The sequence below is a fragment of the Protopterus annectens genome, chromosome 16.part0 (assembly GCF_019279795.1).
Source record: "Protopterus annectens isolate FY-2018-M chromosome 16.part0, PAN1.0, whole genome shotgun sequence".
In the NCBI taxonomy this organism is placed as follows: Eukaryota; Metazoa; Chordata; order Ceratodontiformes; family Protopteridae; genus Protopterus; species Protopterus annectens.
Window position 1 is genome coordinate 396,176,470 of NC_056750.1, and position 13,457 is coordinate 396,189,926.

At 38.1% G+C, this 13,457-nt stretch overlaps 1 protein-coding gene across 2 annotated transcripts in view; it reads right to left on the bottom strand.

The window, feature by feature from the left end:
• Window positions 1-1,092: 1,092 nt before the first annotated feature.
• ADGRD2 (adhesion G protein-coupled receptor D2) overlaps window positions 1,093-13,457 on the bottom strand; it is a 1,709,855-nt gene continuing 1,697,490 nt past the window's right edge. For both annotated transcript variants that reach the window (XM_044058541.1, XM_044058538.1), the window contains one exon: window positions 1,093-1,892. In XM_044058541.1, coding sequence (XP_043914476.1) covers window positions 1,872-1,892 — 21 coding nt within the window. In that variant the 3' untranslated portion in view covers window positions 1,093-1,871. The remainder of the gene's footprint in view (window positions 1,893-13,457) is intronic.

Consider the following 13,457-nt stretch of genomic DNA (forward strand, 5'->3'; position numbering starts at 1 on the left):
CCTCTTTTCAGAGGGGATCTCATGTGGTATTTATACTACTAGGGCAAATTTGTCTAGGGGATTTTATCTGATGAAGTCTGATAGAGGAAAACACTCATTACTTTGAATAAACTGGATAACTTAAAGCTCAAAGGAGGATTGCTTCATGTTGTCATTACTTGATTTTCAAACATAAACATTCTTCTCTAGTTAGCTGTCTGCCTGCAAAATACCTACAGGAATACAACAGTTGAGTACTTCAAAAAAAGTTTTTTCCTTTTTCTTTTACTTGTTGGTCTCAGGGTGATCCAGCCACTCCACTGGGTTTGGAGAGCCTTTAAGGTATCTGCTGCACAACAGGCAGCCTACATTTTTAATTTATTGAATGGTAGAGATCCCCTCATTTTCACATATATTATTTCTCAAGATGTGAGATGCTTAAATTTTGCCATGCATATCGAAAGTTACCTGTCTGCAAAACATGACTCATAACCTAAATGTTCAGGACTACTTTTATATTTAGCTGTATGCTGGTCAACTAAAGGCATTGCTTTTCTAACACATCTTCAGCTTCAGTGTCACACAAAAAATCTGTTTGTTACCTAATGCAATTATTACCTATTCTGAGAGTTGTACGGAATTCTCTGCACTGTATGGAATGTTTACTTTCTAAAAGATTGATAGATAAAATTAGAGCAATGACTGTTGAAATGTTACTAGTATTGGGACTTCACATCAGCTTCCACTTGCACATTAAGTTCAAACCAATAATGCTTTAATTGTTGTGTCTTTCAGCTTTTCCCGGTTAGGGGTTGCCACAGCGGAACTCCGATCCACTAATGATTGGCAGTAGATTTTTATGTACTGGCTTGCCGGGCCTAACGCACAACCTTCAACGAAGGAACGCCCATTCACACGTCGCCACATAAAAGACGCTCTAACTGAGAATCGAACAGGCAATGTCTAACTGTGAGGCAACAACGCTACCGCAGCACCACCACCACAGTATTAATCTTCTAAAAAAATATAAAATTTAAACAAAAGAAATTTGTTTGGATGCAGCATTTTCCTTCTGTAGCAAACCCATCCACTCAGTTCATAAAAATAGTCAGATTATTATAACTCAGTCCAATTCTTGTGTTTTTATTCACATAGCTATGGCATTAAGCTGACAAAATATGATCTCAGGAGACACAGAACATATTATTCAGGTATAGCAGCTCAGAAAATCAGAATATTCCAATAAAAGAAATGAACATCTAGTATAAAAATTTTTTAAAAAATACTAAATATGTTACTACATTTGCTCTGAGGATCAAAAGTTTTAACTTTTTCTGAATCCTTGTCAAGCATATAACTGGCACTTTTAGTCAATGAAGTCAAAATTCTATCAAATTATATGTCTTTGCATTTCTGCAAATAACTGTCATCCAAAAGTACATTAATGTCTCATATAAATATATCTCTAAAAACATTTCTGCAAAGCCTGTTCTTTTCTGGCCATTAAATAAGCTGCTTTATCACCAATATTTAACACTTGCATGCAATGTTGTGATGACATTTTGTCAGATGTACAAAAAAACGAATATAGTTGTAGATGCCAAAATTCTCTTGAGCTCATGGAGTTTTCTTGTACAGGCTATTCAAAATAGGTCAACAAAAGACCCAAACACAAAATTCAGAAACCAGACAGATCCACATGAATGGGAGGCATGGAGTTATTCTTTAATGCTACAGGTGCAATTAACACATCTCTAAATACAAAGTAATGGATCTGAGCTCAGTCATCTGAAATAAAATACATTTTCAGTTCATGAAAAGGGTGATTTAACAGATGTTATCTTCTTTTTCCAGTTTAATCTTGGTTTTCAAATGTGTTTGTTCATTCACTTTCAAAGGCTGATCTTACAAACCTATGTACAGAAACAAAGATATTAAAAGAATGACTTCAGAAAATAAAGTTTTTAATTTGCCCATATATTACATTATTTTCATGTTGTGATTATTACTCGAGTTTCACAACTTTAATATTCAGCACACGTGTTGTTGACTACAACAGATGCATAGTAAGTTATTTTTTTTTCCTTTCTGGCATTATCTTTAAATTAAGTAACTCATTTTCATAGTAATATTTTATATGATTTAATGGAACAACAGAGAGATCATGCATGATGAAACTGAAGAGAAAAGCCATATTTACTGACTACTGGATAGCTAACTAGTAGAATAATATCATATTAAAGCTGCTGAATGAATTTTCTTAAATGCATATTTCAAAGTGTTAGATATATACATTTCAAAGTGTGTGTGTGTATATATATATATATATATATATATATATATATATATATATATGGATTACTATCATAATGTCGCCGACCACATACCTTCCGCACAACTGAACGGTAATCACAATGTCGACTGCAATGGTTCCTGCCTGATCACATTATCGAATCCTGTGGTTCGCCAAGGTAAGTAATTCGGACTACTGACAGTTACACATCTCAATCCAATGAAATATGATGAAGACAGCACAGGTGCAACGCGGATCACCATGTCGCATTCATGACGGCGTGTATAGAGGGCGTGGCTACCTGCTAACATGAGGAAATGTCAAACGTCCGTAAAATAACCATAGTGTAGAGTTGTACAGCTTGCAGCAGGTGGATTTATCGACATCGTCAGCCCACGGCTTACACACACAGTGAATTAGACTCAGGGAGGACTGTGGAAGGGGGAGTATAACCCAGACAAATGCAATTGATGTACAGTTCTTATGTTATTGTATGTTCTGTTATTAAAACATTCAATATACAGGCAGGAAAATGCAGAATGCATATGTAAACATGACAGCTGTGAGTTGTGGCAGTCCTAACCTAGCAGCAATGTATAAAACATATGTCACTGTAAATAAAGTTGGGATAGTAATGGCAATTTATTATATGTATCTAAGGAGTGCAACGGTATGACACCTGTGCTGACAATAGTTTATTCGGCAGGTGTAAATGGCACCACATACAGTATATGTGTGCTTTAAGATCCATGGGTAGAGGTAATTACACGGAGTAATATATGGCATATTAAGAAAGTTAATGCCACCTGTAAGTAGTATCATCTATTTATTGTGGGATGAACATAGAAATGATGAAGCAGAGATGCTGGATGTTGATCGTTCCATTATGCTGAGTAAAAATGCATAGCGCATGTTGAGATTGTATCAGCACAAATGTACCTGATTTCCCAATACTGTGCTACGTAGTGAGTGACATTAGCACCGGTGCACAGGAGACATTACTATTCTATGGTTACTGTCGGTTATAGACTGTACATATTAATGTGCTATGGGAGTTGTCACTCAGTTGTGTTGAATATTGCTGTTCCACAAGGAGCTCTTGGTGTTGTTGTTGCAGTGATTTTGGCATGGGGTGTGTAAGTGATGGTTGCTACATATGTGATGGATGCGATGTAGTACAGTGTGAGTAATCATGGTACTGTTGTTGTCTTGTAGGTGTGCTCAAGTAAAATGACTGATCAGCCTAATGTGAGCTATCCCGGCATTATTGGCAATATGTATGGCACAATGAAGTCTCAGAAGGGTCGCACAATTCTTTGTATTGATGGGCATCAATACTATCTTGAAAAGAGGAACCCTGAGAAAAACTACTGGCATTGCACCCAGAAGGCAAGGCAGAGGTGTAAGGGCCATTGCATAACGGAGACGTGTGCTGGTGAGGAGAAGCTACTCAAAAGCACTGCACATTTCCATGCACCTGATGTTGTCAGGGTAGAGCAGACAAGGGTATGGCAAGCCATTAAGAGTCATACTGAACAGACTCTGGAGGAGCCCTGTAGGATTGTATCGGAGTTCCTGGCAACCACGTCCACCGACGTTGTGACCACCTTGACCAATACTGATGCGCTTAAGCAGTGTGTACATAGGGTCAGGTATAGAAATAGCACAAATCCCAGGGTAGACCTAGCTAGTCTCAAAGATCTAAGCCATGAAATGGTACCATTGAAGCAGGGCCACTTTATCATTAAACACAGTGCCTTCCATAGCCATACCTACAATGTTGTGCTTCTCACTACAGAGGGTAATCTTGGCCTGCTTTGTAGTTCTGAGTATATTCTTGTAGACGGGACCTTCCCCATTAGCACAAGGGAGTGTAAGCAGGTATACTCCATTCATTGTAGCTTGGACGGTTCTAGCAACAGCAAGGTAGTACCCATAGTGTATGGCATACTCCCATCCAAATATGAGGAGTGTTACGATCAGTTCTGGGCAACCCTGACGGCATTATGTGAGGAATTACATCTACAGTTCCAGCCCAGGATGGTACTAAGTGACTTTGAGAAGGGAGCAGTTAACAGCATCATGAAGCATCTACCAAACAGTACAGACAAGGGTTGCTGGTCCATCTGTGCCAAATTATCTGGAGGCAGATCCAAAAGCTGAACCTGATACAGGTTTATGGCACAGATACTCAATTTGCACTGGTATGTAAGAAGATATCTGCACTTGCATTCATAAGTATGGAACACATTATGGAGACATTTACATCTATTAAGGAGGTGTTGGGTGAATGGGGTGCTCCTCTATGTGAGTTTTTCAAGAATAATTACATTCTAGGGCGGCCTAGACACTATGGCATGGGGGTTCAACCTCCGTGAGACAACCACCCCTCTTCCATGTCCCATTCTAGAATCAGGCTGAAACATGTATTATGGGTTACCGAAGGAGCCAGAATGCTGTCGAAGGCTGGCACCGTAGGCTGAGGTCTCTATTGGGGAAAAAGGACCTGTACATCACAGATGTACTGCATGTCATATATTTAGAGCAGAATCATTTGGAGGATGTTAAACAGAAGTTCCTATGTTGTGTCCCATCATCTCCAAAGAAACGTAGGCTGTCTGACAAGGAACATATGATACAATGCCTGCTGGCTAAACGGGATGATCTAACACCATTAGGCTTTGTTCAATTCATGGTGCACCACTGCTCCTTTTGATATACATGATACTTACTTTACTGTGTGCTAAATCCGAGTGTAAATGCATTAATACTGTTGCACATGTCATAACACTTTGATTATTGGGACGTGTATTGCATTTTGTATGACAGAGCACGTTTTAATCTATTTTCGACATTTAATTTCGATTATTAATACCTTTTTTCTGATTTTCGAAATTATGATAGTAAACCTCTATATATATATATATATATATATATATATATATATATATATATATATATATATATATATATATATATAGATATATATATATATATATATATATATATATATATAAATATATATATATACAGAAACACAGAAACACACCCATTTACTTTCGGGAAAGCTGCAACTGCAACAGCAGTAACGTAGTATATCTTGGTGCATGCACCCAATGTAGTGCATTCTACAGTGGAAATACCACTCTGAAGTTTAGTGACAGAATAAAAGAACACCTACATGTGATCTATCACGCCGACTACACTAATGCCATTGCAAAACACCACTGCTCTAATTGCCCCAAAGCACACTTCAAGTTTATTATATTAGAACAAGTCTGCACTTTCGGCGGAGATGCAAACACTGCCCTAGAGGTTCAAGAGCTCAGATGGTAAATCGCTATAATGGCAAACACAGGACTGAATGTCAATCTAAATATTAAATGCTACTTAAAATGGAACAGGTATAGGGAGTGTTCTAATATTATAACACCTCCACCTTCACCAAACCTGTGCTTTTTAACTCAGTTTTGCAAGCCATACATTTAGATGTCTGATGAAATTCGACCAAGTTAAAAAATCCACAAATGAAAGCACTCATATCTAATCTGTTGCCTACGTGTGGTCTTTTAATTGATAATTCAGGTTTTTAGAACGTATTAGTGTTGTGTATACTTGTAAAGTAATTACAGAACTAATATGTTTTCTCAGCTACCAAATCATAGAAGATTTTACCCACAACAGAGCTCCAGAGAACAACCATGACCTGTTCAACTTAACAATTCACAGCATGCCAACTGAATTTGCCACCCTTGTGCGGTCCCTTTTGCAGATCTCCTCCTTATCAGAAAACATCCACCAAGAATTCAGAGGCCAAAACCACTGCCGACCAAGCTTAGACAGCACCGGAAGAACCAGTGGACCAGGTTCCCACCTTGACCAACTTGGTAATGGACATGCTCTACTGGAAGAATTATTGCCACCAAATGACAAGAATAGGTTCAATGACCTACAACCCCCAGCTACAGATGCAATGGCAGGAAACAGACAGTATGGACAAGAGCAATGCCACACTTGGTAACTGCTGTCACTTAATTTTTAAATTAGAAAAGCTACTAAGCAACTACAAAAGCATCAGACTAGGCAGTCACTATCTCACCAAATGTATCACGAATGATATAGTTCTGTAGGGTCTGTGGCTTTACAAATTCTCCAATGGGACAGACCCACAAAGAAATATGTACCATGCCCTTGTTAAAATATGCAAAGTGCTACAAGTATTCACTGATAACAACTGCACCAAACTTAAGCACCTCTTGTACCAGATTAAAACCCTCAGGGAAACCATTATCAACCATCCTTGATTTTATGATGCTAATATAGAATGGCATGGAATAAAAGCTAAAACAACCAGGCATCTTGCCACAGTAACACAGAGGAAAAAGAAGATGCTATCCAGGGACTGGCTGCAATACTGTAACAACACTGCCTACCCAATTAAAAGTTGACATCCTGTTATGGTACCTAGCACATGGACATCAAGCCACTGGTCTGCTCTGAATACCTGTGTCCAAACCACTACCAGAAATGTAACCAATCTACCATATCCGCAAAACAGCCTCCTGAGAACTGAAGACAGCAGACACTTTCAAGATTCTCTGGCCACCAATGCAGATACCAGTAGAAACAACATATCCAGCCCTCCTCCCCAAAGTCCAATGCCCCATACAGACCCTCGCAACAACAGAGCTACTACTACAACTGAGAATGCTGTTCACAACAACAATGACTATGAGCAGCCTTTTTTAGAGGTGAGCACTAACTTGCAAGACTTAATTACCAAACAATGAGAGGCAGAGGGAGGGGGAGGGGAAGGGCAATGAACAACAACAGCAGCAGCAGCAATGGGGAGACAACAGCAATCAGGGAAAACAGAACACAAACGAGACACCGACATTAAGTGACCCCATGTCACTTGTCTGCTCCAGTGCCTCACTTTCCATCATTACTGATGTCTCCACTGATATCCCTAATATATCAGATGCAGCATGCCTTGATAATACCATTGTTAACCTTACAAGGCAAGAGTTAAATGAGGTTATCATTACACTACTAAAAAAAGGCTTTAACTTCATCCCTGCACAAACGGCCAGTACCACAGAGGTCATTCTAGACCTGAAGCTCTTCTACAGGAAACTGAACCTTAAACAGTCTTTTGTCCACAATAAATTCAATGTTAACCTATTTGAAAATATTAACCCAACAGAAGATGATATGTCTGGTGATTTTTTCCTCAATGTTCTTTTCTAGACAACTCTCTTGATTTTTGTGTGATTAACAATAGCTGTGAATTAGTAAATGTTAATTGTTTGTTCATTAGTAGTAACAATGTTAATGATGAACATATGTTTAACAGTGTGAGCTACTGTGGTAACAATGTAACTATGCCATCAGCCACCAGTTACTTTTTCCACCCACATGTGATCTCTCACCCACTGCAAGGCATAAGTGTTATGGCAGGCGACACAAGTCTGGCTACTCAGCACAATTTAAATACCCATAGGTCGTCGTCTCCTAATACAACGTACACTACAGAAGAAGATAGCTATGACTATTCAGAGGGCTTCCCACTCTTGAAAAGAAAAAGTATTTTCAACCCAGCTCTAACACCCACCATAACATCTTCGTCAAAGTATGCGAAGGTGAAATCAGAACGGTGCTTAACAACAATTCACAAACAAGTGTGTGAACCTTTCCAACCAAGAAAAAGAAGCACTCTGATCCTTAAAACAATCCCCTACAACCAAAGTTTTAAAAGCAGGCAAGGGTGCAGGACTCATAGTCATAAAACATGATGCCTATGTAGAACAATTTCAAGAAATACTGTCCAAAAATGACAGTTACTGCACTAGCCACAAAGATGAATTGCTTGCTAGCTTTCACAATATAGATAGAGCACTAGCAGACCTAGTACACAAAGGCAGGATTTCAGAGTAAGAATATGACTTCATGGCAGTGAAATCACTGGAAGTTAGCAAACTTTTCAGAATCCCCAAGATCCATAAAAATTCCAGCAAACCCCCCCCCCCCCCCAATGAGACAGATCATGTCATCTAAAATAATAAAACCTGAATTAATTTTGAACTCCTTGATTTCTACTTTAACCCTGTAGTGCAGGCTACAGAGTCCTACCTCAAGGATTCTTGGGAATTCTTTAATCAATATAAAATGAAATAAATGGTCAGGTAGACGGCATAAAACACAAAAACTTCCTGCATGTTTTATTTTAATAGATACGCTGACTGTGGTTCCTCTAATCTTGTATACTTGGCTCTGTGTAATGTTTGCCAATCATTTTATGTTGACAAGACTAATCAGTGCCTCAGATATTGTATTAGGGAGCACCTTTACTCTATTAATAAACATGATGACAAAAATGCTTTATCAAAACATGTAATGCAGGAAGGGACTGAGCATTGTTTTAAGTTTATGGTGCTTGCACTTGATTATGTTAGCCCTAGAGGGGGCAATATTAGGACTCATACTGAGTGCACTGACATTAAATGGATGATTATTTTACAGGCCACTAGGGGCAAAGGATTGAACAACTATATACCTGTAAGACCTGTGCTCAAATCACGTGGTCTAAGGCTCTGTTTATTTCATTGCTGCAGATCTGATGAAGCATCTAGTTTTGATGTGAAAGCGCTCGTTTATCTTATTTTTACTTTTGTATTAAAAGTTTTGTGTGTTTTATGCCATCTGCCTGACCTTTTATTTCATTTTATATATATATTTTTCCTTCATCGGTTTTGCTCCTGTTTTGTTTTGGTTTGATTTTACTTTGGAGCATGGCTGAAGGCAGCATTCAAGAACTTGATTACATGCGATTAGATCGAGTTTTGGGACTAGTGGAGAACCCTTTACTTACGATGGCCCTGAATGGCATTGAGGTACTGCCTGAATCAGACATGGTAGAGTCTGTTGACTTTAAACCTCTGTTTTAGACAATAGAGAACAATGTATATCACCTGAAAAGAATTCAATGGCAGAGATTAAACATGGTGGCATGTCTGAAGCATAAAGTCATTCTGAGAGGGCTATGGGTATGTAAAATGCTTACTTATGGCAATATGTACCCAGATTTGCTGAGAGATTGGTAAGCTTTCAATCTGGAAATGAGCTTTGCCTACATCTGTTTATTGCTCAAGTTTTTTTCACCTATTGAGTTAGCCCTGCAAGAAGAAATCTGTGTGACATTGATAAGTTTAAAACCTTAGCTGATTCATCTGCATACAGCTGTAAGTTAGATGGGTTATTCACTGACATTGGCCTGTATGACAAACCTCTCCTAAAGGCTAAGAAAAGGAAGCTGGTTAGAGATGTGAATGTTTTTCAGCATGGCCAGATTTTATTCTGGTCTGGTAACAAGGAATGGCAATGGGATCATTCACAAGCTATGAATCATACCTCTACTGCTACCAGTTTGTGTCTAATATCTGCAGACATGAGGGGCAATTTGGTAGTGGGTGACACTCCACCTTTAGTTGATGTGTCCACTACTCTGGAATATACAACAAACAGTGTTAAGAAAGCTTCTATGGATGCACATATAGTTTCAGAAACTGCTTCCATGAGTGCCAGAAATACTGTAAATTTGGCAGAACTGTTAGTGGGTGTCAACAGCCTAACCTCGTCCAATCAACATTTTTTACAGCTCCAGCTTCTGGAGGCAGTATAACAGGTTACGAGAGGCATGTCTATGAGCAGGAACAGATCTTCTTGGAAGAGGCAACATCTATCAGCGCAGATGGAGCTGGGCCTGGTGGTATGGAACAAAATACGGAAAGTCAAGTTTTTAATCTGTCTAGTCACACTTTAATGTGTGAACAACATGAGGTACTTTGTTTAGGTCTTTCCTTTATTCCTGCTGGCAATTCTCAGGTCCATGATGTTATTACTGATTTAAAGTTCTTTATACAGTATATCTCACTCAGGTTACAGTTTGGGAACACTAATGTTCCTGCTACAACCATCAGGAAGCTGAGTCTAAATGTACCTGTTAATCCTCCGTTAGTGGAAGACTTTGATAAATTGTTTAAGGATGACATATATGCATACTTTAACCAGAAGTATGATAAACGTTTTAATAACTTGAACTCAACAGTTCCATGCTCTATGTGAACTAATGACATCGAACGATATTTGTGTTTGCCCTGCAGATAAAGGAGGGGTCATAGTGGTGTTAGATTCTTCTCATTATATAACTAATATGCATATTTTCCTAGATGATTCTGATACTTATGAGAAGGTAGATAAGTCACAAATTTCAGCTTTAACCAATGAAGTATGTATGCATCTTGAAGAACTTTTGTTAGAAGGTGTTATTGATGTAAACCTTTTTAACTAATTTATGATCATACATCCTGTTGTACCCCTTGTTTATGGGCTCCAAAGGTTTATAAGCACACTACTGACCCTCAGATGCATCCTATTGTATCTGGGAGGAGTTGGGTGACAGAACCTCTATCTAGGTTTGTAGAGAAACACCTTTGTCCTTTTGTAGATGTAACTCCACATATTTTGAGTGATATGAAGCAGTTATTGAGCTCTTTGTTTGATTGGTATGATACCTTTGAAGGTGAAGTTAATGATCTGTTTCTTGTGACCATGGATGTGGTCTCTCTGCTTACATGCATTCCTAATACCAAAGGTATACAGAACATTCGTATTTACTTGAGCAGGCACTCATGTTTTGACACTAATTCTATCTATCTTATCTGTGCTTTACGTGAAGTTATTCTTAACAATAATGCGTTTTTGTTTATGGGTGATGCATATATGAAATGTACAGGTGTAGCTATGGGCACCATGTATGCAAATAGCTATACCAATCTAGTTTTAGATGAATCAGAGTCAAAATTTGTTTTTAGTAGCAAAAATGTGTTTCTTGAAAAAGTTCTATACTGTGGTCATTTTGTTGACAACGTGTGTTTTGTTTGAGCAGGCATCTTGGATTTGTTTTCTGATTTTATAGGCTATCTGAATGCTACTACTGCCTATCTAAAGTTCACATATGAGTTTTCTGATTCTGATATTGCTTTCTTACATGTCAGGGTGCTTAAATCAGTTGGTGGTCTGAATACATCCCTATTTAAGAAATCTTGAAAGAAGCACAATATTTTACATGCACGCAGTATGCATTCAGCACATGTCAAATATAATGTTGTTAGAGGCCAGTTCTTTAGATCGGCATGTCTTCATACTAAAGATAGTGACATGTATAATTCTTTTAGTTTATTAACCAAAGAGTTTATGGATAGGGGCTATAACCAAACAGAGGTATCCTTAGCAAAGAATGATGCCAGATCTTTTAGGAGCACCAAGACAAAACCTTTTTTCACAAAAGATCAGATGAATCTATGAATACTGACATTCAAGCAGACAACACTCTGAGGATGTGCCTGATTTACTCCAATGATGTTAGTTCGATTTATGATATAATAAGGAGACACTGGCATGTTTTTGGAATTGATTAGAAGTGTAAGACTGTTCTAGGTACACAGTCATTCTTCTCTTTTAGGAATAGTAAAACTTTGAAGGACAGGCTGTGTTATAAGAAATTGACATCTGAATCTATGCGTTCTCATAATGTTAATAAGACTGGGACATTTCCCTGTAAGGGAGTTAACTCAGTTCAGGTATGATTATTCAGCAAATATCAGATGGAATATCTCATATAGTGGGGGGTGTGAGTGTATTAGATTAATCCTTTATAACATGTTTTTAGATTTTTGGTATGTTATTTATAGTATCATTAGTTTATTTTATTATTTTTGTTGTTTAAGTTTATATTGTATGGAGAGTACATATTTAATGTGAGTGTTACTTTAAGAACACTTTTTCTGAATTATTCAGTGTCACATGATATGCCTGGCTTTATAAGATGACTTAATTGTTTTACTGTGTGATTCTGAAGAAGTAAAGTATTATTATTGATGAAAGCGCTCAATAAACGTGATTCAGTTCTTGTCGCTCTAAGTAAATTCTTCAATGGAATTTCTAGTTTATCGTGCTTTGTATGTTTTCAAGTTCATGGTGCTTGAACTTGATTATGTTAGCCCTGGAGGGGGTGATATTAGGACTCATACTGAGTGCATTGAGATTAAATGGATGATTATTTTACAGGCCACTAGGGGCAAAGGATTGAATGATTATATACCTGTAAAACCTGTGCTCAAATCATGTGGTCAAAGATCATGTCTTAAATGCTCGGTTTATTTCATTGCTGCAGATCTGATGAAGCATTTAGTTTTGATGCAAATGCATTCATCATTTGTTATTTTTAGTTTTGTATTAAAAGTTGTTATGTGTTTTATGCCATCTGCCTGACCATTTATTTCATTTTATATATATTTTTCCTTCATCGGTTTTGCTCCTGTTTTGTTTTGGTTTGGTTTGAATTCCTTAATCAAATTTTTATGTTTCAGCAAAACCTCAACCCTAAACCCACAAAGCTAACACTAGTTACTCTAGATGTGGTTGCTCTCTACCCCAGCATACCCTACAAAAAAGGTATAGATCTAGGAGAAAGATTCCTCATCAATCATAAAAAAAATGGACCCAGAGAGAGTAAAAACATTCAGCACGCTGCTAACACTAGTTCATAGGTAGGTACTAGGCTATTGGTCCTAGGGCCTATACAAGCCTAGCCATAACAATTCCCTGGCTATTTCTTCCCACAGTATTTACCTGGACCCCTGTCTAGCAGGGCAACTGACGTGATCCCCGGGGTGAATTTCCTATCTCCCATCCAATCATCAAGGTTCCTTTTGAAGAGGGCCAAAGAGGCACTCTGCTTCACATGTATGGGCAGTCTATTCCAGAGTCTGGGGAGTCTCTGGGTCAGGAACCTATCCCTCCAGCATGTTTTGTTCATTGTGATGACAAGGTTTACGTGTGTCTCGGTGGGATTGGGATTTCTTTAAGTGTAGCATGTACAACAGCTCTGGGTTTGACATGGCCTTGTATTTTAAGCAGAGACTGCCTCTGAGTAGACGATATGCGACAAGAGTATAGGTGGAGCTTTTTTTAGATGGTCAGCATAGGGCATCTGTTTTAGGCCTGTGATTATTTTAGTGAGGTATTTCTGGGGCCTTTCCAGTTGCTGCAGATTTCTTGAGAGGTACATACCAAATAGGACATTGTATTCTATAATGGGTCTAATGAGGGATGAGTACAGTGG